Source organism: Temnothorax longispinosus, chromosome 9, assembly GCF_030848805.1.
Source record: "Temnothorax longispinosus isolate EJ_2023e chromosome 9, Tlon_JGU_v1, whole genome shotgun sequence".
NCBI classification, from domain to species: Eukaryota; Metazoa; Arthropoda; class Insecta; order Hymenoptera; family Formicidae; genus Temnothorax; species Temnothorax longispinosus.
In genome coordinates this window covers 17,669,568-17,695,097 of record NC_092366.1, presented here as the reverse complement: position 1 = coordinate 17,695,097, position 25,530 = coordinate 17,669,568, and the positions used below count along the sequence as shown (strand labels likewise).

At 38.5% G+C, this 25,530-nt stretch overlaps 1 protein-coding gene across 8 annotated transcripts in view; it reads left to right on the top strand.

Annotated features, from left to right (window-relative positions):
- The first annotated feature begins 708 nt into the window (after nucleotides 1-708).
- The window catches only part of Acsl (Acyl-CoA synthetase long-chain), a 27,096-nt gene continuing 2,274 nt past the window's right edge, over nucleotides 709-25,530 (top strand). Inside the window, exons 1-10 of one of the 8 annotated variants that reach the window (XR_011733812.1) lie at nucleotides 709-892; nucleotides 13,174-13,285; nucleotides 18,551-18,905; nucleotides 19,104-19,472; nucleotides 20,937-21,332; nucleotides 21,508-21,820; nucleotides 21,886-22,149; nucleotides 22,269-22,544; nucleotides 22,626-22,856; nucleotides 24,972-25,267. Coding sequence is in view for 6 of the 8 variants with exons in the window: in XM_071789481.1 (XP_071645582.1) it covers nucleotides 13,266-13,285; nucleotides 18,551-18,905; nucleotides 19,104-19,472; nucleotides 20,937-21,332; nucleotides 21,508-21,820; nucleotides 21,886-22,149; nucleotides 22,269-22,544; nucleotides 22,626-22,780 (2,148 nt within the window). In the remaining 2 variants the exon portion in view is untranslated. Of the gene's footprint in view, nucleotides 893-2,496; nucleotides 2,806-4,728; nucleotides 5,082-13,173; nucleotides 13,286-18,550; nucleotides 18,906-19,103; nucleotides 19,473-20,936; nucleotides 21,333-21,507; nucleotides 21,821-21,885; nucleotides 22,150-22,268; nucleotides 22,545-22,625; nucleotides 25,268-25,530 lie in introns of those variants that run through there. The other 7 variants (XR_011733813.1, XM_071789481.1, XM_071789482.1 and 4 more) reach the window with 7 other exon arrangements.

Below are 25,530 nucleotides of genomic sequence, written 5' to 3'. Positions count from 1 at the left end.
CAAGTTTTGTTATTCTGTCGTTTCCTGAAATAGTCATTTTTATTGATTTTTACAACAAGTCTATCTTATCTTTTATTATTCGAGAATTCGGGCCGGCAACGATTCAACAATATATATCTTTAGTCTATACATAATTCGCATGGATATCAGACTTTTTTCGATTAACATTTAACCTCCCGCGAGCCCAAGACGCAACATTTGACGATTTATTTTCACGTACGTATGATAAATGATAAAAATAATATGTCTCGCGCGCCGTCGATAAATATACATGCTGCGATATCTCCGCTCGCCTGATAAAACGTTTGAATAAAAAAGCGCGGGGACGGCATCGCCCGATTCCACCGAAAGCGGGCTTCGATCAATTCCACACGGACGCGATCCATTCGGCCGATTTCGCAGCTCGGTTGACGGGAGGAAAAAATCGTGATACGTCCTCCTGTTGTACCTGCACAACGCATATATGGACAACGCATATGCCATCGATCGCCGATGCATCGCGCCAACGTGAAATTCGTGCGAGCGTAGGGCACGCGAGTTTCAAGTTATCGATCGCGGGCCGACGGGCGCGTGACGTCACCGAGGATCACGCCACATCCCCGCCCACTACGACTCGCCGTCCGATTGGTCCGCGCGCAAGCCGGCCGTCTATCGTCTATATCGAGATCCGCGCCGCGGCCGCCCGCGCGCCCGCCGCGTACCGGCTGTTCGCTGTTCCGCCGAGTCGGGCTGCCAACAGTCCGCGGGCAAGTACTACGTTCCGGACGCGCGTTGTAACGTAGTGGCGATGAGTTTCGTCTGACACCGACCCACGCAACTGGAACGAGTTTAACTATCGCGCGGACTACCGAGCCGAAAGCCGAAAGTCGCAGCATCGTTTTGGACGAATAAGGTAACGTAGCCCCGGCGGAGATCTCGCCTCGCGAAAGTTGAACGGAGTCTGTTACGCGCTTAGAGGCTGCGGTTTGTTGATATCGCCGAATATCGTTTTGCATCACGTTGAACGGATGTAGCGACGTTTGCCTCTCGTTTACACCCTAACGACGCTAAACGCTGCTAAACGAGAACCGTGGAACGTTTCACGGGCATTCGAGGTAAGAAGAGCCCAGCGGAGATCGGAATGTTTACCGTTTTTCGACGTGCACGCACGTTACCGTATGGAATGTATGAAACTAACGTGTATCTTTGCAGGACGGCGTGAACGGTAGATTTATTATAGATTGACCCAGTAACGATAATCGCTTAAGATATCGTTGTGTATTAACGCGTAGATTGTTGCACGATGTATATTAATTGCCCGCGTAAACAAGTGACGCGCATAAATGGTTCCTCCCTCGCTCAAGTATCGCTTTTTCTTTTGCGGTCGATTATTAAGTTCAACTCGCAATGCGGTATTTTCGGCGCCTGGTCGACGGTTTGACCAGCACGTGCTACATGCGCGACTTTCTGATTGTGAGTGACCGGCACGAATGCACGATCGTATTGCGGCCCACGCAAAGGGGCACACGACTGATGCGATGCAATACCGAAGAGAGAAAGAATAGAAAGGCATCCATACCTGCTTTTCCTTCGACTTAGGAAAAAAAAACGAAGAAGCATACGTGAGAATCGGACTTTTCTCTCATTCTCTTTTATTTTAAAGATGTACGATTTCCAACGTTTTCAATGAAACGCTCCGATTTTTCAAGATTTAGATTCGGGTGTAACGAAAGAGCGATCGTCCACAGAAAAAAAATAAGAGTCAAGTAAAACTTACATATTCAAATTAACGCGTTTATATTGTTTCGTATATACGTAACAATTTATAGTCTTGTAACAGTATCAACCTTTTATTTCAACTTGTTTTCTTGATTGAATTATATAAAAGACATCCATCCTATTTCACGATTTCCACTATTTCCATTGAAACTGAAGATACTTTCAAAACAAAAATATTCCTTTTTTTCCGTGTATTTACGCATTAGCATGCGCGTTCGACGAGTGTTTTTGAATGCCGGATCGGTGTTTGGCAAGTGCTGGGCGCGTGTTACCGTCGTGCGTTGAATATTTCGGCTCGTCTTGTTTGTATATTAGTGAAAACCAAACACGCTGTACGTACGGTCTCACGCGCGTTTTCGAAGCGAGGTCAAGGGTGACGGTGCGAGACGGCGATACAAATCAAGGATCGACCGTTTTCGAATTAACCGTGCCGCAACGAGGAATTCTCGGCGAAGGGAGCGCGGGGGAGCGCGGCTGTTCGAAAGAGGAGTCGTTGTCGAGACCGGAAACTCGCGAGTAGATCGCGAGACACGCCTAAGGACTAATTAGGTCTCGTCTTAGGACCTTTTATCTTTGTAAACCGTGTCGGCTGAAAGAAGAAAAAAGGGAGAAGCACCTGACCGAGAGAAGGCCGCGCCGCGCCGCGTCGCGTCGCGCCATGCCGACAGGAGACGCTCGTGGCGTCCCATCGATCCCGCTAGTTTCAGGCGGCAAGATGGCCGCGGCGTTGATCCCTAGGTTGGTCCGTGTTCCGCGTCGGCGTCGTCAGTGCGTACTGGTGCCCGAAGCCGGTCGTGCGGCACGCGCGTGATACGACGGGTGTCAGGAGTTCGTCGAGACGCGCGCGGAAAACGGCGTCGAGTGGAAGATTCGGAGGATCCAGTGGCGACGATGACGTCGCCGATCGAGCGTCATTGAGGATAGATCGCGTCAGCGGAAACCCGAGGCGGAGGCTGCGGAAATACTCCGACACGTGACGCGAAGATCCCCCCGCGGGACAGGAAGCCCTTCGCCGCGCGACGCTCCTCGGCCACGATCCGCGATAATGTAAGCGACGTTTTCGTGATGCTTCGATATACAGGGTGATCCGGGAAGAGGTACCTCGCCGTCGCGTTTTAAGACCATTTTTCAACGGAAGTGTCGAGGTTTTTTGACAGTATCTGATAGCATCTGATTTTTTAGATAGGGGAAGGGATTGACACGTAAATTGACGAATAATGCACAACGGATTTTACACAATTGTTCATTAGCTGCTGAGTATATTCTCTGAGCATATTTTATGATGGTTGTCGGAGCCAGATATGCTCTGCAAATTGGCGTTTGTAATTAAAATCTGAACCCTCAGCTAGTCGATGAACATTGAAAAAGTTCTGAGAAAGTGATTGAAAAATTGATTGAGAAGTGGGTCAAACGTATGCTGACCTCGATGTAGCCTGAATGGTCCAATACAAATAACGACTTGTTATGAATACTTGTTATGCTGACAATGAGTTTTACCCGTAATGTTTCATTGCGAATCCTTCATATTACGATTCTCATTAAATTAGCGCTAAATTTTAATGTGCTGAAAATGAAATACTATTTAGATGCTAAAGTTCACTTTGATGAAATCACTTCGAAATATTCGACAGGTAATTAGATACTTAATAAGAAGGTGGCTTAATGCTAAGTTAATCTTTCATAAACAGATAAATGTCTAATATATAAATTCGAAAAATAAACACTAGAATTAAGTGCTAATTAAATACCTTAAAAAAATCATTGGAATATGTCAAACATATTTTATTTGTAGCATCAAATTATTGAACAATTTTGACATCTAATTAATTTTGTAATATATTAAAATTTATGTAGCAGGTCGGGAGTTATTTTGACGAGGGTCACGAGTTCCCTTTAAAATTAGCTGCCTAAAATCAGTAAAAGATACCTGCGTTTCCTTTTCGTCCCTCTAGAGCAGGTATGTCAAACACACATGTGGCACACACCACTGACAAAAAGTCTGTAGCCAACGGAGACTTTTTGTGTGTGAAGAAAGTTGGTTGGAAAAAATATCAATTATTTTGAGGTAAATGAATTAATTTCTATTTACATGCAATTTAGTTGGAATTTTGCATTTGAATAATTTTCAATGCAGTCCTTCACTTTGTAACTAAATATAATAATTGTAAAAAAAATCATATTTTATTTTTTGAACATTGAAAACACGCTAATGTAAAGTAGCTTATGTGGCCCGTGATGCAACACTAGTTTGATACGTCTGCTTTAGAGAATGATGACGTTACGGCGCGTGCAAGCGGATCTTGGAATACTCGTTTCTCAGGCTTTTAGCGTGGCGCAGTATTATTGGTGCTCGTAGGCGGACTTGATCTAGATAGTTTGGGACGTGGAAGCCGGAGCACGACCGTGAGGACACTAAGGCGCCGACCTGGTTGGCTGTAACGTTGAATGTGTTACTATTACTACGGTGAATCGGCATATCGATTATTCGACTGCCTTTCGTTATAATCAATCGTGACTCCATCCGACTAATAAAGTGTTACGCGATTCGATACGCGTTTCACAACCGTTATCCGTTTCAAGCGCAATATAAAAGCAAGTGGTCGATTTTAGGAAAAAAATCAGCAATTCCTCGATCGAGATTCTGATTCAGCAAGTAGCATTCGTTCAAGATCGCTACGAGTCGTTAGCAACAGGCTTTCGAAAGTTCATCCGGGAGTTTGTATGAAACTCGGGAAAGCGGGACGCGTGACGGATTCGTCTGTGAGCGGTCGGAATCCCCGTTCGCCGACGTCCGAGTCCCGGGTCCCGGGTTGAGCTGTCCTGGCGCCTCGTGTGCACGTCATTTCCACCTTCGATCGTCGCACGGCGTTATCGGGCGAGATCCCAGGGTCCACGCGCGGTCGGTCCACGGCCAAAGATCAAAGATAAATCGGGAAGCGCGATGCCGCGATGTGAATCGCGGTGTGTCGGTGCGAGTTCAGTCGTTCGTCGAGCGTCTCGAAGCGCGGTGCCGCCGATCGCCTCTCTCATTTTACGCGACACGCACACCCCCTCATCCGTCCTTTACACCTCGGTGGCCACGTACACGACACGGCGCGCGGCGCGCGGAGAACGGGCGGTGTACGCGCGAATCGCACACACACACGCGCACATGCGACACCCATACCATTCTTGAACCAACACCCTTGAATCGCGCATAGTGATAATTTCCTCTCGCGCGATCGCGCGGTGGGAAACGCGAACAGCGACCAGCTGGAAGCGACAGCGATCTCGGTGAGCAGGAAGGCGCCGAGGAGGAACCGACCGTTGCGCGTTGTCGCGAGGTAAGCGATGGGCTCGGTTTGCTGTTGTTCGTTGCGAGTAATCGTCCACTACCTGTGGGCGTCAGAAGCTTGGAATTTGCCGCGCATTCTTCGATTCGATGTACCGTAACGTCTTCTACGAATAACGTTGCAAAAGTCAATGTTAAACTTTCCATTCGTTCTGCGTGCAGGATTTAAGCGTTACACGTCACACTTCGTCGGATTTGCAATTTATCTGGCTGAATCAATTGGATCCATATCGGTGATATGATCTCGCTGATACCGAGCGGAAGCGTATATACTTCCTCGAAAGACTCGTCATTATTTTCCTCTTCGCGTCAACATTTTCTCGACGATTCTGAACCAACCGTTGCATAAACTTCCTGTTTATTGGGCTTTATTATATACTGGGTTATTATATTTCGTTATTATACTGGGTCTATTCTGTAACTCTTAACGACAGTTTCGTTATCGTTATATTGTCGACTTTTTTACCATCTGTAATATCTGCAACGTAAATATACTTAACGATAACGGAATTGTCGTTAAGAATTATCGCCCCCTGATCGGAAAACCAAATGAAAAATCATTTGCTTATCGTTCGTTGTCAATGTATACTGATCGAATTCAGTCGTTATTAACTCGCGAGCCTCTTATATCATTCCGCAGCAGAATAATTGATTTTGCAAATTCACGGTCAACATCGAACGAGATCGACGGTGATCATGTTAGTCGACGCCTTTATCAATGAACGAAGGATTTACGTAAATGAATATGGCACTGTGCCAGCCTGCAAATATTTATTCGATCTTATTTGCGAGTCCAAAAATGCGTATCGCTATAATTAGAATTTTGCACACTCGTCATCTTATTACATGTTATAACTTAGTTATGAGCTTTATGAGAGATTCTTGTAATTTTAAACGTGTGCGGGAGCGCAGTGATGAAAATGTAAGATTCACATATTGGTTTGGTGAATTATCTTTATACAATCATATGCTAATCACTTCGACATTTTACGCATAAACACAGGTATAATCGATTGACGAGATAATATACCTCGGTTTTTTATTGCTTTCCGCACACGTGTAACAGATTACATAAAGACTTTTTTATTGTAGCAAAAAACATTATGAATAATTTTCGTTGATATTGAATTAATTTTATTTTAACATAAAAATGGAGAATGTCGTTTCTTATTTCTATGATGATTTAGTTTTTGCAATTTTTGTTATATTATTTATTAAGTAATTTCCATTTTTATTAAGATGAAATATTAACTTTTTTATAAACCCACTCAATCCACTGGTTAAAATACTGCCGGTATTTTCTTATCATTCTTTTTATGTTGGTTTTTTTCGTTTAGCTGTGAATCACCTATGCCATGTTAGAATATACATGAAGACGTACAACACAAACATTAATGATGTTAATTCTCAATGTGTTAGAAATAGCACTCGTATACCGATACCGACTACAATAAACATTGCGCAAAACATGATCGTAAATCGTTTATTTGTTAGCTATATACTTCCGATGAATTCTAGAAGACGATTTATTATATTCGGTGATTTATGATCACGATTTATCAATCCGTTTTGCAAAGCAGTTTCTTTGTCTATTTTTAACTATGTATATTTCATATTTGTCGACATGTCCGCCAAGCATTAGTGAGATCGGGCGCAGCTGCGAGAATCGCGAGATCATAAGTATGACGCGTAGTGCATCCGAGTTAGACGGACGTGGATGATCGTCTAGACGGAAACAATCCGTAAAGTAGTACATGGTGGTTTCATCGTTGGCCGCGCACGAAGTTATTAATAATAGCGATGTAGCGTGAAATCTCTTTCCCCTCGTGGTCCCTCTTCCGCTGGTTCTCTTCCGCTCTTGCGGCGGTGAAACGGGTGAAACCGGTTTTTTTTTCCCAGACCGATGTGATTGTGAGTTCGAACTACTTGCTTTAGTAAACGTATAATCACGCGCAAATCGACACATCCTGATTTCAAATGCGATAATTTAATATACGTTCATGATCCGATAACACTTCCTGATCGAGCCGTTTCTATTCAGGTCACATCATAATCTAAACGTAAAAAAATGCAGTGTCTATTTTTAACGGCCAGGAGATTGTTAATATGGATACGCATGTATGAACATTAGTGCACATACTTCAACGCGACCTATTTTGATGAACAGAACAGATTTTTTCTTTATTCAAATTGTATTAACGTATTTCTAGGCAAAGAGAATATAGTAATTTTCAAGAAGCCTCACAGCGATGAATCAGTGACACGATTTACAGTGTCGCTGCAACCTGGTCGGGTGACCTGGATATCTTCTATGTAATTTCGATAACGCTTTAGAAATTCTTCATGTTTGTGTTTAATTATTCAAGATTAGACCGCATTTCCTTAGAGCAAAAGTTTTATTAATCGTTCTACGAACAACAATATAAAAAAAGTTTTTAAACTCTTGAATTACATTTTCTATGAAACTACCATGTATAAGATCATCTTTCATTTTATCTTTCTTAGTCTTCTTCGAACCGCTGTTTTCAGGAAGTTGTTTTCCCAGGTACTCATGAGAGTTCCTCTTGCAATTAGATCGTACTCGAACTCGATTTTTGTTCGGCCTTAGATCACTAGTTTTAAATGCGACGTGATCGGACGGAAAATTAAAGAGTGTGAAACCGGGGTTTCTCTGTTTACCGACTCCAACAATTGATTCAATCTGGATCTAGCAGCAATTCAGTTTATAAACGCATTATGTGCGGTATAGTGGCGTGTCAAATCAAAAATTTTGCGACGGGCAGAAAATTTTCTCTCGCAGTTTAATCGTGATCACATATCAGCGCACATAATCACTTTCGCACTTGAACGATTTAATTAATTCAGCGCATTCTGTATTTTTCCGTTCTTACGCTCGCAGGACCGTCACGATGATCATTGATACCGCGTGAATGTAATTACTTTACGTAACTATGGGCAGCGTAATAATGCGCGTTAAAATGTGATTGACTGATATCAAAACGCATCGATCAATTATTTGAATTTTGATTCTTTCGCCTTAATTGGCGAAGTACTCTATCATATGACAAACTTCCGTAAAATTTGCTACCGTCGTTTGTACGGTTTTTGTGTGTACACTGCTATTTCTGTTTATAATTGATTGGTATAATCTACGAGGTATATTATAGATATACGCGCGCAAACGTCAACACAATTTTCTGAAATGTCCTTGAGGATATTGATCGCCCATTGAGAGTGATGGGCTCTCTCATCAATTACTATCGTCAACGTACTATCAACAAATTTTGTCAAACTGTCATTTCGTTAATACGATATCCTACCGATAATACAATCGATCTCATGTCCCAAAATTTTGGGAATCGTCGATCATGCAAAACGAAGAGATAAACATGTTATTTGACGAGATATTTGAGCAAATGATCAATTATATTAGATTATAGTTTAATATAATTATCTCGATTATAATATTTATTTATTTAAACATTAATTGCGCAAAAAAAAAAAGAATTGCGCATTTAACGCTACTTTTCTTGCCGACGCAAGGAGGCTAATACTAACATATATGATTGAGGATAGTCTAGTCATTACATAAGCGGCGCGATAGATTATTATGTAAAAACCAGTTCGAGTCCCATCTTTCTTTCATTTGCATACGTGAAGCAGTATCATTGAACAAGTCATATGTTTTATTCTTTTTTTTGTTATATATGGGTCCCTTGGAAGACCTCCATTACAAGATATTGACTTAACAGAGTGGAATGTGATGATATTAATTACCTGAATGTATAAATATTTTTAAAAAGACATAATATTGTTTTATTCATGTTATCTTCTTTAAAAATGGATTTTTAATGTAAAATAGACTTGGATTTATTATTAACGAGTGAAAATGTCAAGAAATCGTCGAATTTATCGCGTATATATAAGTATTCAGATCAAAGTTCAGGAAAGTAGTTTTGAGACGCGTATATTATCAGATTAGATAATAGCAGTGCCTCATACGCAGGAGGTGAAGGGGGAGGGGGAGTTAACATTGTCAACATATCAAGCTATAAATAAATAAATAAATAAAATAAAACAAATTATCTTAAATGTCGATACGCATGTTTTAAGAAACATATTTAATTTACATTTTATATAATCATTTTAATGTATTTTTTATATAATTATCATTTTTTCGCAATAAAATATTAATAATTTAACAAACGGTTCACGCGAATGCTTTTGATGTAAATAAAAAGAATGAATAAAGCATTTATATTCGAGAGAAACATAAATGTTGAGATAATTGGTTTTTCCAGTGATATTTATCTTGTTAATGTAAATTTATAAAGTGATGTAAGCTCAGTATATCTAGTTTAAAATTCCAGTTCAAAATTAATATGAGCGAATGTGATCTTAGATATTTATGTTTTCCTTGAACTCTTTCCATAAATAAATTATTCTACCAACGATATACAACGAATAACAGTGAACGTTCGGTTCTGTCTTATTTGACTCGTGTTAAGTTACAATCCTTAGAAGCTTGTTAGTGCGGTGTCGAATTATCTTGCATATGCGATTGTGTCACGTTCGCTAAATGCGTCGTGGAGGACGGGTCATCCGTGTGTTGCGGATATGAGTGCAGTTTATTTCTATGTGCTTTAAAGTATATGTGTGTGCTCGTAAAATTGGGTCAGTAGCGTTATTGCCGATACCCGTTTTGTTGAACGAAGTTAACCAAAGTTGGTGTAGTACGTATACGTCACGGAAGGAAGAACGATATCTGTTCGTGACTTTAAATGCGCTTATAATTAACGTGAACGTAAACCTAGGGATAATTTAAAGGAAAGCTTATCTTCAAGTAAAAAAGTATGAATGAAAACAGTGTAGTAAAGGACAGTATTTCTTTAAAGAGGGCAATGCCTTTTGCGATTCTCAGAAACATGTGATGATTCATAGGAACAGTCGTTAACGCTCGTCATGATTCATATTAAAGCAAGCCATTCCGTGCCCTTTTTATGATTATTTCTCATAATTTATTCCACCATAAATATACAACATAAATTTCAACCCTTTCGTTTTTAAAATGTCTCTCTAAATATCGAAGCGAAAATATTTTTGGCTGACATATAGTTTTCAAAAATAATAAAATCAGTTTAATTTGATTATTTTTATGATTTAGTACCGTACGAATATAATGCAAATAAATATAGGTACAAACAATAAAAAAAAAAATACTTTGAGACTAACTCGTGTCGCTTAAAACGATTTGATCTTTATCCAAAATAATAACAACGTGGCACTTACGTTACGCAAGTTAAACAATATTATTCACGCGTTGATCTTAATTATATTAATTTTTAAATTAGTTTATAAATGCTAAGTGTCGGGAAGTATAATCGATCGCAACGTGTCGCGAGTGTGCGTCGTGATGACACAACGGTGAATGACGGCCACGAATACGAGTAATGACGCAACGTGTGGAATAGTGCCAGTAGACGGACCTTTATCGGTATTACGACGTCCTTTCTGTACGTCTTCGCTCGTACGATATCGAACTTCGGACTCGCCGATAAAACGAACGAGTGGAAAGAAGCCCAGACGCGCAAAATCTCACAGCGAGTAGTTGCATTACACAAAACCTGATTACTCAATGTTTTGAAATATAATTATGCTCAGCGGACTTTAATCCTCGAAAGACACAAGCTGACATTGAATTTAACCTTTTCACCAACTTGTTAACGCACGTTAACGACTGTTCACACGGAGCATAAAAATAAGACTGTATAATTAATTGAGAAAGCATATATGTGTGTAAAGCGTTTAAAATAAAATTGCTGACACAAAGACACGGGAAGTTGACGACGTAACTTCCCATGTCTTTGTGTCAGCATGGTTTCTTCGAAACGTTTTATACATATTACACTCGGTTGACTCTTTTTTCAGAAAAGTAAGCAAAATGAAACTCCGAGACGTATTGATAGCCATGACACTTTGTGAATTTAGATTCTTGTTCCTTCTATACGACGAATCCTTGCGGTATTGCGAAACGTCGTCCCGTCCACATTCGCGAAAAATACTTCGACATTGTTCGCGGATTTGCTTGGCGCGTTTAGATTTTTCATGTTTCTATATGTAATTGACGTACGTCAAAATTAATTACGTATCAAATGTTTATTTCTGATTACAGAAAGATAAAGTTGTGTACCATTGGTAATAAATTTCATGCAATCTCGCGGAGCGGATTAAACTTGAACGGGCGCCGCCTATCATCAATATTGTCCTCGTTCTTTGTACCGTCGATTCTTATCGGCGAGTCTGAATAGTTATTTGCGTCAAGAAACGCGAACTTTGGATCGTAATAGTCTCGTAAAATGGGCCGAGCACAAGGTACGCGTTTCTTGCGATATTTATAATGCTTCGTCCATATTCATTGCCCTTCGAGATACGGCCGTAAAAGTAGCAAGGAGATACAAAGTATCGTGTCGGTTGAGTGCGATACCGGTGGAAGAAATGCTTCGTTTGCGATTTTTATACTTTTCTGTTACATTATCTCAGTTATGTTGTATATGTATGTCGTCAATACCATTGTGTCTTATTTGTTCGTTTCGCGCAAAACATTCCATTTTATGAAGAGATTTTCTTATCCGATCTAAATCCGATAATTTTTTGACCGGCTGCTCTTTGCACCTTCGTGTCGAAGATAAGAATTCATGCGTAATGTATAGTTTATGCAAATCGAATGCGAATTAAAACGCGGTTGCTTTAGAAAAAAATCGTGTTTGGACTTTACATTACACGTAACAGAATAAAGATGAACTCAGTGCCGCAGGGGTTGAACCTCGGAAATCGGCTAATCGGCTGATCGCTGTCGTCATCGCGCAACATTTTGCGCTCAGGTTTCGACTGCAATGCGTGCATTCCGCCACGAATTGACACGTGCACGCGTGTATCGGGGGCAAAGTGCACTTGACCGAGTCATCAGTTGCCGCGCGGTTAACGGACCGTGAAGACCGCGACGGGCAAATTGTGGACGATATCGAAGAATTTTTCGCGAACGTGGCGTTTCGTGTATCGGAAATCATTCTTCGTAGGGACCGATTCATCTCATTGCCGTCTCTTCGGGTTTTGCATTATTGCGTAAGTGCACTTCGGGGAGTGCTATAACGATACATAAATGATACCGCCTGTCAAAGCTCACGCATTGTTTGCTAAACGGGCAAAGCGACGGATGTAATTCTGAACTATCAAGCAATAGCTTGATTACACTTTTTATAGCGCGAAAATTAATCGTGCATTTGCATATTTTTTTAAATCAGTTTGTTATATGCGACTTATTAACTTACGTCCAGTTGAGCCTTTTTGTTTGCATTATTCATACGTTAAATATTTCACTAGTGTTTTTCTTTCTTTTTTTTACATTGTTTGCATATGTGTAAGTATAAGTTATTGTTACATATGCAGCAGTTCAACTTGACGTGTACACAACATGATTTTATCATGCAATGTAAGTTTGCTACATAAACATATGGTCTTGTTTTCTGCACTTAAGAAAATAAAACAGCCGAACAGATTTTGCGATATGGAATGTTATCGTCTGTGGATGAATTTAAAAAACGTAAAGTTATATTGACGTTTTGAGTGTGTTTCTTCAAACTCTAATATGTATTTTGTCACCTTTACTCCAATTTACTGGAGTTTATAATTCAGCAAATGGTCTTTTCGGTATCGTCGCAAAACTAATTTTTTATACGTTAAATACTCCAACATTTAAAAGATTTTAGACAACATTTAAAGATTACAATATACTTCGCATTTGCGATCGTTTATACCGCAATAAATCGCCTTCAGATATTAACGATTCTCTTTATTTGTCGTTCTTAACGATCGGCGAGCGCGTCACGATAACGCCACGACAGTACGAAGGTCGGGAGAACGATCAAGAAGTCCTCTCGACGTATCTGCCAAGACGATCTCGAGGGCTTCTAACTGTCGTGTCGAGGGCCATTTCGACGACGAAGAGCGTTGAATGCACCCCGCACCGCATGCACCCCGGAGATCTCACTAACTTTTGTCGACTTTGGGAATGGTTTTTCTTGCAGTGTCGATTAATCCGAATCGCGCACAGCGAGGCACCCCGCCGGGTGAAGTGTTGATCTTGGAAATAAGAGCGACCGGATAGAGAACCGCCACCATGATCGTGGACGATAAACAGTGAGTCGTAGCGTAAACGCACGGGATATGCTGCGCTGCGTAACTCGTAGATAGACATATGAGCTTGCACCGTTATGCATCGCGCGTCATACGCTGCAAACGCTCGCATGAGATCTCTCTGCTGTATTTTCTATCTCGCTGTCGCTTGTGCTATTACGACTCTCTGCGCCCCCGGATGCGAACGGCCCACGGATGTTAAATTAAACGTGCTGTGGGTCTTACACCGTCGCATGTAGGACTTCTCGAAACGCATTCGATGAATCCCCGAATTTCTTGAGTTGTCGCGCTTCGCCGTAATGGTTCAAGCACGTTTTTTTTTGCGATTCCCATTTATACGTTACAATTTAAATCGCATCTTACATATAGTCATATTTTCCTCTATTTATATATCTGCAATCTTCTCGTTCTGATATTTTTATCACTTATTTTTAAATTTTCTTATATCGCCGTAGAATTCCGTGGCGTATTTTGTAATTTAGCCGCTAGTTGAACGGCTGTTGCTATTATTTTAACTATTTCTGTCGCTTTGATTTATCTATTTCTTATTTCCAGCATGACAATTTTGTTCTCGATGTAAGTCGATGTTACCGGCATGCGATATGTGATCATGTAATAGCATAGATCGTATGACAGTATATATATATCATATATATCAAGTACTTTATATAAAATGTAGCTGCGTGATTCTAATCTGTCGTTCAAATTAGTACAGACATGTTACATAAATTCAGAATCACCCTGCTATGTTTACCATTGAATAGAACATATATGTATTTTGTAAGTATACCTTCTCCATTTCTTCTTAGAGATATTTAGGTCAGCTATCGGTATAAAACGATAGTGAACACGAAGAATTTGAACAATCGATATTATTACAAGGTCGATTGTGATTCTCTTTGGAAAAATATTTTATGAGTTTTTATGAGTGATTTTTTTTACAATAATTATTGCCTGAATACAAGTAAGTTGCCAGATTCAACACAGCTGCACTGTTGAACTTTGGACTAAAATGTAATCACTACTACGTAGTTTGTGAGCTTTATCTATGGTAATTTTTAAAAATAAATTTCGTATTCTGCATGATTACATGTATTTTAACATATCATTTAATATATTAACTGTATATCAGGTAACATGTTAAAGTATGTTAATTGTTAAGTTAATAAGTAAATACATTACAAGAAATAGATTTAGCGTGCATCGATTTATGTTCTCAAGGAAAAAGCTATATGTATAAAGATAATTTATTTTTAATGGACTCTGCCACTCTCTTTTTTGTATTAATTTTTAATAAAAGTGCGATAGGAGACCGTGTTTGCATCAGATCAGTAATAAGGCATCATTACTTTAACATTATACTTGCACAAGTAATGCAAAACTTTTCCATCCGAATGCCGAAAGCAGACTGAAATAAAAATGACGTCTTAATCGCCGCATATGAGAGAAGAGAATGAATATTTCATGATACATCGATTTCTCATCATTGTAGAATGAAGGGTGATTGCAATATGAGTTTATTTTATTTTTTACTATTGCCTACGTTGCCATGTTGTCTTTGTTGATATTTCTCCTGCAAAATTCAATGGTCTAGTCTTTTTTAATTAAAAATTTTCATCTTAATATACTTATAAATAAAATTCAAAGTTCGTATGGATATATCTCTTCGTTAGACGCATTGCAATTAGAATAACAAATTATAGTGTAATTTGAACTCATGTCGTAACTCCTGTTCGTTTTCGTTGGACTTCGTCCGTCCCGCGATCGCGAGGGAAAAGTTTTTATTCGGCTTACGGGGGTTTGTTGCGCGCGGGCAAATCGGTAAAAAAAGATAAACCGCGAGATCTCGAGAGCTCCGGACGATATACTCCGGCATTTGACCGTGAGATGCCTGTTACCGCACAGCTGGCCCCCTTCGTCCCCCTTTGACTTCCGCCATACGCACGAGACCCTTTGGATAGCATGCTTGCAGATAAGGCTCGAGAGACCGGTTGGCTCCATTCGTCCGCCGCGTGCAACGTGAACTCGCGACGTTCAAAGTCCGTAAAGATTGAAATTTCGATTGCGTATTCTCTCTCAGTGTCTTCCTCTATCTATAATACTTACAATAGATCTTAATTTTTTGATAGTTATACAGGACGCTTTTCAGTATCATCAAATGCTTTTCTAATCATAAATTTTATGACGTATAGACAGTTTAATGAAATTTTTTTCTCATTTTTAAACCAATATAATACGAGACATGAGCTGTAGTAAATGATTGCATTTGATAACAAAATAAAGCTACATCTATTTACAACTTAATTTTGATAATTTAACTTAATTTAACATATTCTAATATATTTAATGAGATTTTATTTTTAATAGAATATATAGAATTTACTTCAGCTTACAATACCTGGGAAGGGACTTGATTTACATGAAAAATTTTTCCTTAACCACACTCGTCCATCCACACTTAAAACGCCTTACTACCTAAATGCATATCATGACTACTTTTATTACAATTATTATAAACCTCTCACAGTCTTATCTTTGGCTCTAATTTGTTTTTTTTCCTCTTTTAAGGTTTTATCTTTAAAACAATCGTTATTTTTTAAAAATTAGTTTCTTGAGTCAAAGGAATATTCAATCTTTATATCCATTATATGAACATTCCATAAAATTTTTAAAAAGCAATTTAAATACTGGCTTTATACGTCGATATCTTTGCTCTATTTTCCTTCTACTTATAGGCTGCGGTCCACTTAACACTATAAATGCTTCGAAGCATTCCTCTTCTCCTTTCTTTCAGTGAAGAAAGAAGGAGAAGAGGAACGCTTCAAAGCATTTGTAGCATCACTAGCATCAAATGGACTGCAACCATAGATTCATCGAATTATGCAATTATGAAAGTGCTGTTCTTTCTTGTACGACTCTTTATGTACATTTAATTTCATATTGTCTTTTTTATAACGTATGTTATCGTATATTTCATATCTGATGTTTTAATGCTCTCACGACGGAAACAATATAATCGGTTTTAGCTCCATTTGCAAATTAGTATATAAATAGTGAGAATTTTCGGTATTACACATTTGTTTTGTTGGTTGCTTTTAAATCATACAATAATTTTCTCTTTGCAATGCGTCTGACATTTATTTGAAGACATGTCGCAACATATGAACTTTGAACGTCGCTGTGACTATCTGCGTTTTATACTTGCAACAGCATTATATTTTTGCATATATTAATAAGGTGATTACGAAAATACACACGATACACAATTATTTGCACTGTAATTAGTGTTCAGACGACCAAATGTAAATACCAATAATATCGAAGCAAAAGATTAATGTGATAAGAAATAAAACAACAGTGAGTTTATACTGTGACAATAAAAAATCAACATGATTTTTCGAAATTCTTATTAACAATGTTTTGTCTAATTGTAAGCAGGTGTAACTTATTGACGAAACAACTGTTGTTTGTTGCTTTCGCTATATGCTCTTGCAAAACTGCGTAATATCAATCAAAGCTTGCGTCAGACCTACTTGCTGTTTCAAGTAGAATTGCAGAAACTGAATGTGACATAACTCATATTTGCTTCTCGTATGCAATATCAAGTGAGCTGTTTTATGCGGCGTGATATGTGTCTGACCGGTACATACGCGATCGATACAATAGCGAGCAAAATCAAAAGAAACTTGATTAATAACAATGCAGTGTGAAGTAAGTATTGACCTAACTATAACGTATAGGAAGAGAGAGGCGACATAAGAGAGAGTGCGTCGTATAAAGTTCAGGGATGGTCGGTATATCGCGAATACGATATGGCGCAATCAATAGCAGAATAAAACGGAATCAACGGAATCGATATGCAACTCCACAGATCTAAATTGACTTTGTGGCAATCGTGGCTCAGCGCGGACTGATATTTTATCGGAACCGGACTTGACCTCACGAAACCTATGATCGAAGCGGACTTGAGAGAAATTAACTTTTTAGACTTATCTTTTTCTCGTGGATATAAACACTCGTTATTGCAAGATCTCAACATCTCGAGTATTCGCAATTCGTCGCGTCGCGTAAAAGAGTCACGCTTCGCGTGTACTTGACCCGAGCGTGTCTCTGGATGGCTAAATCTAGCATTTGTGTATGTCGTAAAATTATCATTCTTGCTATATTAGTATGAATCTTTTGTAGCTATATAAATTGTTTGATAAATGACAAAGAGAAAAATGTAAAAATTTGTAAAATGTTTCCTTCACAAATTATCTTTTGCAACAGGTAACAAAATCCTTAAATATTTAAGTATTGATTAGATTAACTCTCAAACACGGGGTGAGAGTTATATTTTCTTTTTATTAGCGGCGTGAAAATCGATCGCCGATGTATGTCACACTCGACATTAAAGGAGATATAATCGAACATTTTTTACACTTTTGTTGATTAAATGGAAATATTATGTTTTGCATCAGCATCGAAAAACAGTAATGCGGTATTTTGGCACTTTGAGGCGATGCGCTAGAGAAGTCAAATTAATTAAGTGATATGCTTTTCTAGTTCTTCGCTACAGGAGTACAATTACATTCTTATAATTGTTGATGCGTACCATCGATACGTATGATTGAATTTGTATCCTATTGCTTCAATAGCTTGTTATCCTATCACTTTATCGATCTTGATAGATATGTTGTGACTCTGAGAGCCGCTTCTTCTGTCTTTTCTGCGCACGTAGCATGATAAGTGTTATATCTAATGCGACAATTCTGCTAAAATAGATAAAAGGCGCCAGTTTGTTGATAGCCATTCCACGAAGGAATTAATCCCGATGATTAATTTGCTTATCGGTCGCTTATTCCGCATATGCAAGATAATGTTCAATTATTATTGAATTATGTTTGCAACGCATGATTCCGACCGACAGCCTTTACTCTCGTTTATGCTTCAGAATTGCTTACTTGAGTAGATAATTTGCTTGGATAAACACAGAACGAGATACTGCTGTATCCGATAAGACAATTTCACGGGAGTGTAGATAACCAATATTCAAACTTTTCTTTTCTGCAAAAGTTAAAGCACCACGATTGAATTATATAATTGTATAAATTATATAATTACAATTATCTTTTTCGAAGGTACATGAAAAATAAAAAAATCCATTTATTAATGTATTTATATATCGTACATTTTTGCACTTGTTATAATTTCTCTGCTCTCAAGTTGCACAAGCACCGAATATTACTTCTGAGAGTATCTTAATCAAGTGATTCCTTTATTTAACAGGGAAATGGAAGGCTTCTGGATCTACGGCGCGATCCACGCGATCAAGGCTCTGTCGTACGTGTACGACTTGCTGACCTTCCCTGTGTATCTCATACTTCAGCGACCATGGGAGAAGCGTAAGGCCTCCAGGAGAATCAAGGCCCGTCCGATCTCCAAAGATGAAAATCAGATCACTTACAGAAGCGTCGACTCCCCGAAACCGATGCACGTCATGCTCGAGCGCGAAAAGGTCGATACTCTGGAAAAGGTGCTTCTTTGGGTCGTTAAGATGTACGGCGATAAGAGGTGCCTTGGTACAAGGCAAATCTTGGCAGAGGAGGATGAGCCTCAACCTAACGGCAGAATCTTCAAAAAGGTAACATAGATATTTAAAAATAAATCTAACGTTTCTTACTGTGAAACGTTCTCTATATATGTTAAGAAATAAAAATTAAAGAAAATCGTAAGAAAAAGAATTCTTAAAACGCACCAACATGTCTGTATACTTTTATTATTGTGTTTAATACCAACATTGAAGAGAGTTTTGTATCGTGGAATTCTACCTGTTTTTCAGTATAAAATGGGAGATTACAAATGGAAATCATTTAATGACGTCAATAAGCTGGCTTCTTCCTTCGGCCGAGGTTTGGTAGAACTTGGTATGAAGCCACGTAACAACATTGTCATCTTCGCTGAGACGAGAGCGGAATGGATGATAGCGGCACACGCATGCTTCAAGCAAAATTTCACCGTAGTGACGATCTACGCGACTTTAGGCGACGAGGCTATCGCTCACGGTATCAACGAAACTGAAGTAGACACTGTCATTACCAGCCATGAACTTCTGCCAAAGTTCAAGCGGATGCTGGACATGGTGCCGGAGGTCAAGAAAATTATCTATATGGAAGATCAACTCAAACCGACTAGCACCAAAGGTTACAAGGTACATTTTAAATATTAGTTTTTAATATGAATTGGCATTTAAATGACTTTATACGTTAAATCATAAGTATACAGAATCTTTGTTCAACTTTCCTTTTGTATAGTTACATAATAGTGTTAATGGAATAGTTATAAAAAAAACTAATATTTCGAATAACCGGTTATTAGACGTGTTGCGCATAGATCTGTTGGCAGATTTCCTTCTGAAAACTAGTTCTTGCTTAATAGCTGTGACATTGACTGTGATTGACTGTCATTACCATAAATCCGCAAACGGGTGCTGTTTCGGAATCGTTTGTACGTGTTTGTATGGCCGCTAGATTCGTTTGTAGTTTTAAAGGGGTGATTGTACGGGAATTTCAAAATAAGATGAGTCGCATGGAAATATGCAATAAAAATCAGATTTTACGGTAAGAGTTATCTTCGCCGTTCTTAGAGATATTTTAAATCCGCAAACGGGTGCTGTTTCGGAATCGTTTGTACGTGTTTGTATGGCCGCTAGATTCGTTTGTAGTTTTAAAGGGGTGATTGTACGGAAATTTTCAAAATAAGATGAGTCGCATGGAAATATGCAATAAAAATCAGATTTTACGGTAAGAGTTATCTTCGCCGTTCTTAGAGATATTTTAAATCCGCAAACGGGTGCTGTTTCGGAATCGTTTGTATGTGTTTGTATGGCCGCTAGTTTCGTTTGTAGTTTTAAGGGGGTGATTGTACGGAAATTTTCAAAATAAGATGAGTCGCATGGAAATATGCAATAAAAATCAGATTTTACGGTAAGAGTTATCTTCGCCGTTCTTAGAGATATTTTAAATCCGCAAACGGGTGCTGTTTCGGAATCGTTTGTACGTGTTTGTATGGCCGCTAGTTTCGTTTGTAGTTTTAAGGGGGTGATTGTACGGAAATTTTCAAAATAAGATGAGTCGCATGGAAATATGCAATAAAAATCATATTTTACGGTAAGAGTTATCTTCGCCGTTCTTAGAGATATTTTAAATCCGCAAACGGGTGCTGTTTCGGAATCGTTTGTACGTGTTTGTATGGCCGCTCGATTCGTTTGTAGTTTTAAAGGGGTGATTGTACGGGAATTTCAAAATAAGATGAGTCGCATGGAAATATGCAATAAAAATCATATTTTACGGTAAGAGTTATCTTCGCCGTTCTTAGAGATATTTTAAATCCGCAAACGGGTGCTGTTTCGGAATCGTTTGTACGTGTTTGTATGGCCGCTAGATTCGTTTGTAGTTTTAAAGGGGTGATTGTACGGGAATTTTCAAAATAAGATGAGTCGCATGGAAATATGCAATAAAAATCAGATTTTACGGTAAGAGTTATCTTCGCCGTTCTTATATCTCTATGGTCATTACGTTATTACATAAACGTTGATGTCAGTACTGCCACTTATAACCAGTACGTCACTTTCTTAGTTCTTTTAGGTATTCTTCATTACTTACTTTTGTTTCAGGATGGAGTGCAACTGTTACCATTCGCCGAGGTCATCAAAATGGGTGATAAGTCAACTGCGAGTGCTACTTCGCCGAAGGGCGATGACACCGCTATAATTATGTACACGTCTGGTTCGACCGGAGTTCCGAAAGGCGTCCTTCTCTCTCATAAAAATATCATAAGCACTCTAAAAGCATTCTGCGACGCTGTAGAAATCAAGTCAGACGATGTGTTTCTCGGTTTCTTGCCATTGGCTCATGTCTTCGAGCTACTGGCTGAGAGCGTGTGTCTTTTAAACGGAGTGCCCATCGGTTATAGCTCACCGCTTACGCTGATTGACTCGAGTAGCAAAATTCAGAGGGGTTCAAAGGGTGATGCTTCCGTCCTACATCCAACTTGTTTAACTGCAGTACCGGTGAATATCTTTGCAATTTATTTAATTTCTTTTTACTATCTAGATTTTTCACTTAAAAAGAAAATTATTCTATTACTAAGCAAATGTTTATTATTCAATTTATAAATAAAAAAAATTGTTTCTTATTTCATACAATTATAAAAAATAGTGCTAAGTATAAAATTGTTTGTTTCAGCTCATTCTCGATCGCATCTCCAAAGGAATAATCGAGAAAGTGAAGAAATCTGGCCCGTTCAGGCAAGCTATCTTCAATTTTGCATATGAATACAAACTGAAGTGGACGAAGCGAGGCTATGAAACGCCTCTCTTCGACAAATATATATTTGGAGCCGCGAAACAAGTGCTCGGTGGTCGCGTTAGGCTCATTCTTTCTGGAGGCGCTCCACTCAGTCCAGATACTCATAATCAAGTGAAACTCTGCCTATGCGTCACCGTAACTCAAGGATATGGTCTCACGGAAACGTCTTCTTGCGCAACCGTTATGGACAGTATGTATTTTTAAACCGCAACGTATATTTGATGTTTATGTTGTCATGTCGTACATCTTTTTCAGTGCACGATAGAACCACAGGAAGAGTCGGAGCACCCACTACGGTTTGCGATATCCGATTGGAGAGTTGGGAAGAAGCTGGTTATCGAGTCAAAGATCATCCACATCCCAGAGGAGAGATCGTAATTGGTGGCGATATAGTTTCCGCTGGTTACTATAAACTACCGGATAAAACGAAAGAAGACTTTTTCCAAGAGGACGGCAGACAATGGTTCCGAACCGGCGATATTGGCGAGATTCATGCAGATGGTTCCATCAAGATTATTGGTATGTCACCAAAAAATATAGCAAGTACAATATTTTGTTATCCCTATGAGACAAATATAATATTCACGCGTCAGTTCCTTATTTTTGATATCTCGCCGATGATGAATATTTATTTACAGACCGAAAGAAGGATTTGGTTAAACTACAACTCGGAGAGTACGTTTCCTTAGGCAAAGTCGAATCCGAGTTAAAGACTTGCCCTGTCGTAGAAAACATATGCGTCTATGGCGATGCGAATAAAGCGTATACAGTGGCATTGGTCGTACCTAACCAACATTATTTGGAAGAAATCGCCAGTAATCTAGGCATAACCGGAAAGAGTCTTGAAGAACTTTGTAGTAATCCACAGATCGAGAAAGCGGTACTCCAAGAACTTGTTGAGCAAGCGAAGAAATGTACGTTTCCATATTTTTTACTATTTTTGCTATTACCAATAGAGTTTATTATTATTATTTGACTACTTCTGTTGCTTGTAGGTAAGCTCCAAAGGTTTGAAATACCAGGCGCGGTGAAACTGTGTGCAGAACAATGGTCACCCGATATGGGTCTGGTTACCGCGGCATTCAAACTCAAGAGGAAAGCAGTTCAGGAACGTTATCAACATGAAATTAATAGGATGTACGCTTCGTGATGTTCCGCCATAGGATGCACTAAGTGTTGCGTGTAATGGGGATCTAAACCTAAGAAATCACCTTGTCCAACAGACGGTACCTCGATAATTTATAGATACATGTAAACTTTGTCATATGCTCACATTTCACGCTGGTCACGGGAGTGCCAAGCTCGTGGTAATCGCGTGTGTAATGATAATCAAAAGATCGCAGCATTCTTCGAGTTTTTTCGGTTTATCTGAATTAATAGCAATCTGATCCGCTGACAAAGATCACCAGATCAAATTGTCATTTATTCACTTGATTGAACCGGGAAAACCACTCGGAGAACGCCGAGATCTTTTGATCCAAAAATGAAAGTATCGCTTTTTTGAAGGTATTTCTTCATTAGGTCTTCCGAGCGCGACAAATTTTTCATAATTTTACATCGATATCGATTACACACAAGTCGAGTATTCGATTTTGTGACACGAAGCCGATGAGATTTTCTATGTATCACTTTACGTATCATCTTTACGTATCAACTTTATCGAGGGCAAATGGATACCGTAAGATGATACCGTAGCGCGATATATTGGAAAAAAAAGTAAATGGTACAAGACGATTTTCCGCTGGGAAAATTGTTGTCGTCCTACTCCCTCTATTTTTATATCATTTTTTATTACGTCGGTCGATTCGTCGCGCCTGTATTTCAGTAGTGCACCTATCTAATTATTGATATTAATGAACCAGTCACGATCTTTGCAAACAAGCTGGTTTCGGTTAAATTCACAACTCGTACGGTGTACTTATTTTAAGTATTATTCAAAATTGTCGAGTTCGGTCTTCGGAGGGGACGAGATGTTTGAAAGAGATCTTCTCAGAGAGCTTTTTGTTTTCTTATGATATATCATATGTATATACATAGATAAGAAATGAAAAACGAGGCTGTTGTGTTCGGCACGCATAGATCAATTTCAAGACAATTTTAATAATAACATATTGTGTAAATTAAAATTTCTCTCTCTCTCATCGAGATACTACCACTTAACACTCTTACATCGTCTGTCTAGCAATTTGTCGACATATTCCGCGCTTACTTTTTTTGAAATATTAATTCAAACATCACAATATTTCTCCCAGCAACAGAGAGTATTTTTGTGTATATGCATATACGTTCGAGTGTGTATATGCGCGCGAGGGTGTTCGATTTTTATTGTTATATGCTTGAATGCACATATATGTCTATAAGGAAAAGATTAGGAAGTAAAACGTATGTGAGCTTTATAAAGAAATCATGTTTTACAAATATACAATTGTTCTTTACTGTTAATTTTTCGCGCGCGTGTCTCTGCCGGTTCGAGTTGTATGACTAAATTTATTCACATTTCGAGGCAGAACTGCACGTTTAAAATATTAAAAAATATTAAAAAATGTAAATATATCTTACTGCCTAATTTGCCTAAATAAGTGCAATTTTGCTACACAGGCGTCAGAAAGTCAACTTTCAAAATTCGCCATATAACTTATGTATTTTCTTTCTTTTATACTCATATTATATTTTTCAATTATTGAACAAAGTATTACCCGTCGATTGTGCTTTCTTTTTTTATTCACATGTTTGCGCATATTTCGGCGTATAAATACGAGCCGACAGAGAAAGCAGCGCAGTATCCAGAAAACTTGTACCATACAAGATTTTGGCGCATAAAATGCGCGTGTAGCAACTACGTTAATATGTGCGTTTACACATACAGAGGGGCTCGATTCTTGAATTCATTCGCAAGATAAACGTACACTGTTGGAAAATTTTTGTAGGTTTGTTAAAAAAGGTCCTTGTTGACATTTTTGTGTAAAATAATCAACACATACATGTGTAGATTTAACATATGCCTGCTATGTTAATTGAACTTGAAATATTTTAGCATAGTATCGGTGTTACTATTTAACACATCCATATTATGTTAAATTAACACAAAAATTTGAGTGGACCGTTTAGGACATGCGATTTATGTTATATTTAACACAAATTTTCCAACAGTGTATGCGCAAATATTGATCTTACAGAAAAGTTGCAAGTCGATGGCTGTCGCATAGCTTTTAATCAATAAATTTGTAACGTTTCTGTTGAGAGAAGAATTTTCGCATACGGTTCTCTTGCGAATAAATTTAAGAATCGAGCCCCAGACACAAAGCTTAATGTTTTTCTTCTGTTTTGTTTTATGAAAATAGCGGGAGCTAGTATCAGTAGTAACCGAGCGAGGGCACGAAACGATGAGCGCTAATGAGAGCTAATAATCAGAGGCAGCTCACCTTTTTTTTTCATTCGCCACGAGAGTTCCTGCGATAGCTAAGTGTATGAGAGAGTTGGTACTAATTTGTATTAATTATTAAGCGCTGTACATTACTTAAGTAGGCATGGTCAATTGTTTGGTGTTATGGCATCAAAGATACAATTATTATTGATATGATTATTAGCAATTATCATTATTTGAAAATAATTTGCAAAATAAATGTACAAAGATGTATATCACTGATTTTAAACGTCATTGCAATACATCTCTTTCATTATTACTTATTCCATTTCCCAGATATGAGCCATAACTTTTTATTAATTTTTTTATTTAAATTCCTAAAAAATGAATGCATTAATGCATTTTTGAGTAATTTTCCCTTATTCCCGACTGTCACATATGTTACAGTGAGTCTTCAGTAGTTCAACTCGCAGTTTCTGTGCTTAGAAATTATGAGCATCTTTTAAGACTCATTCGAAATATCCAATCCAATCCAA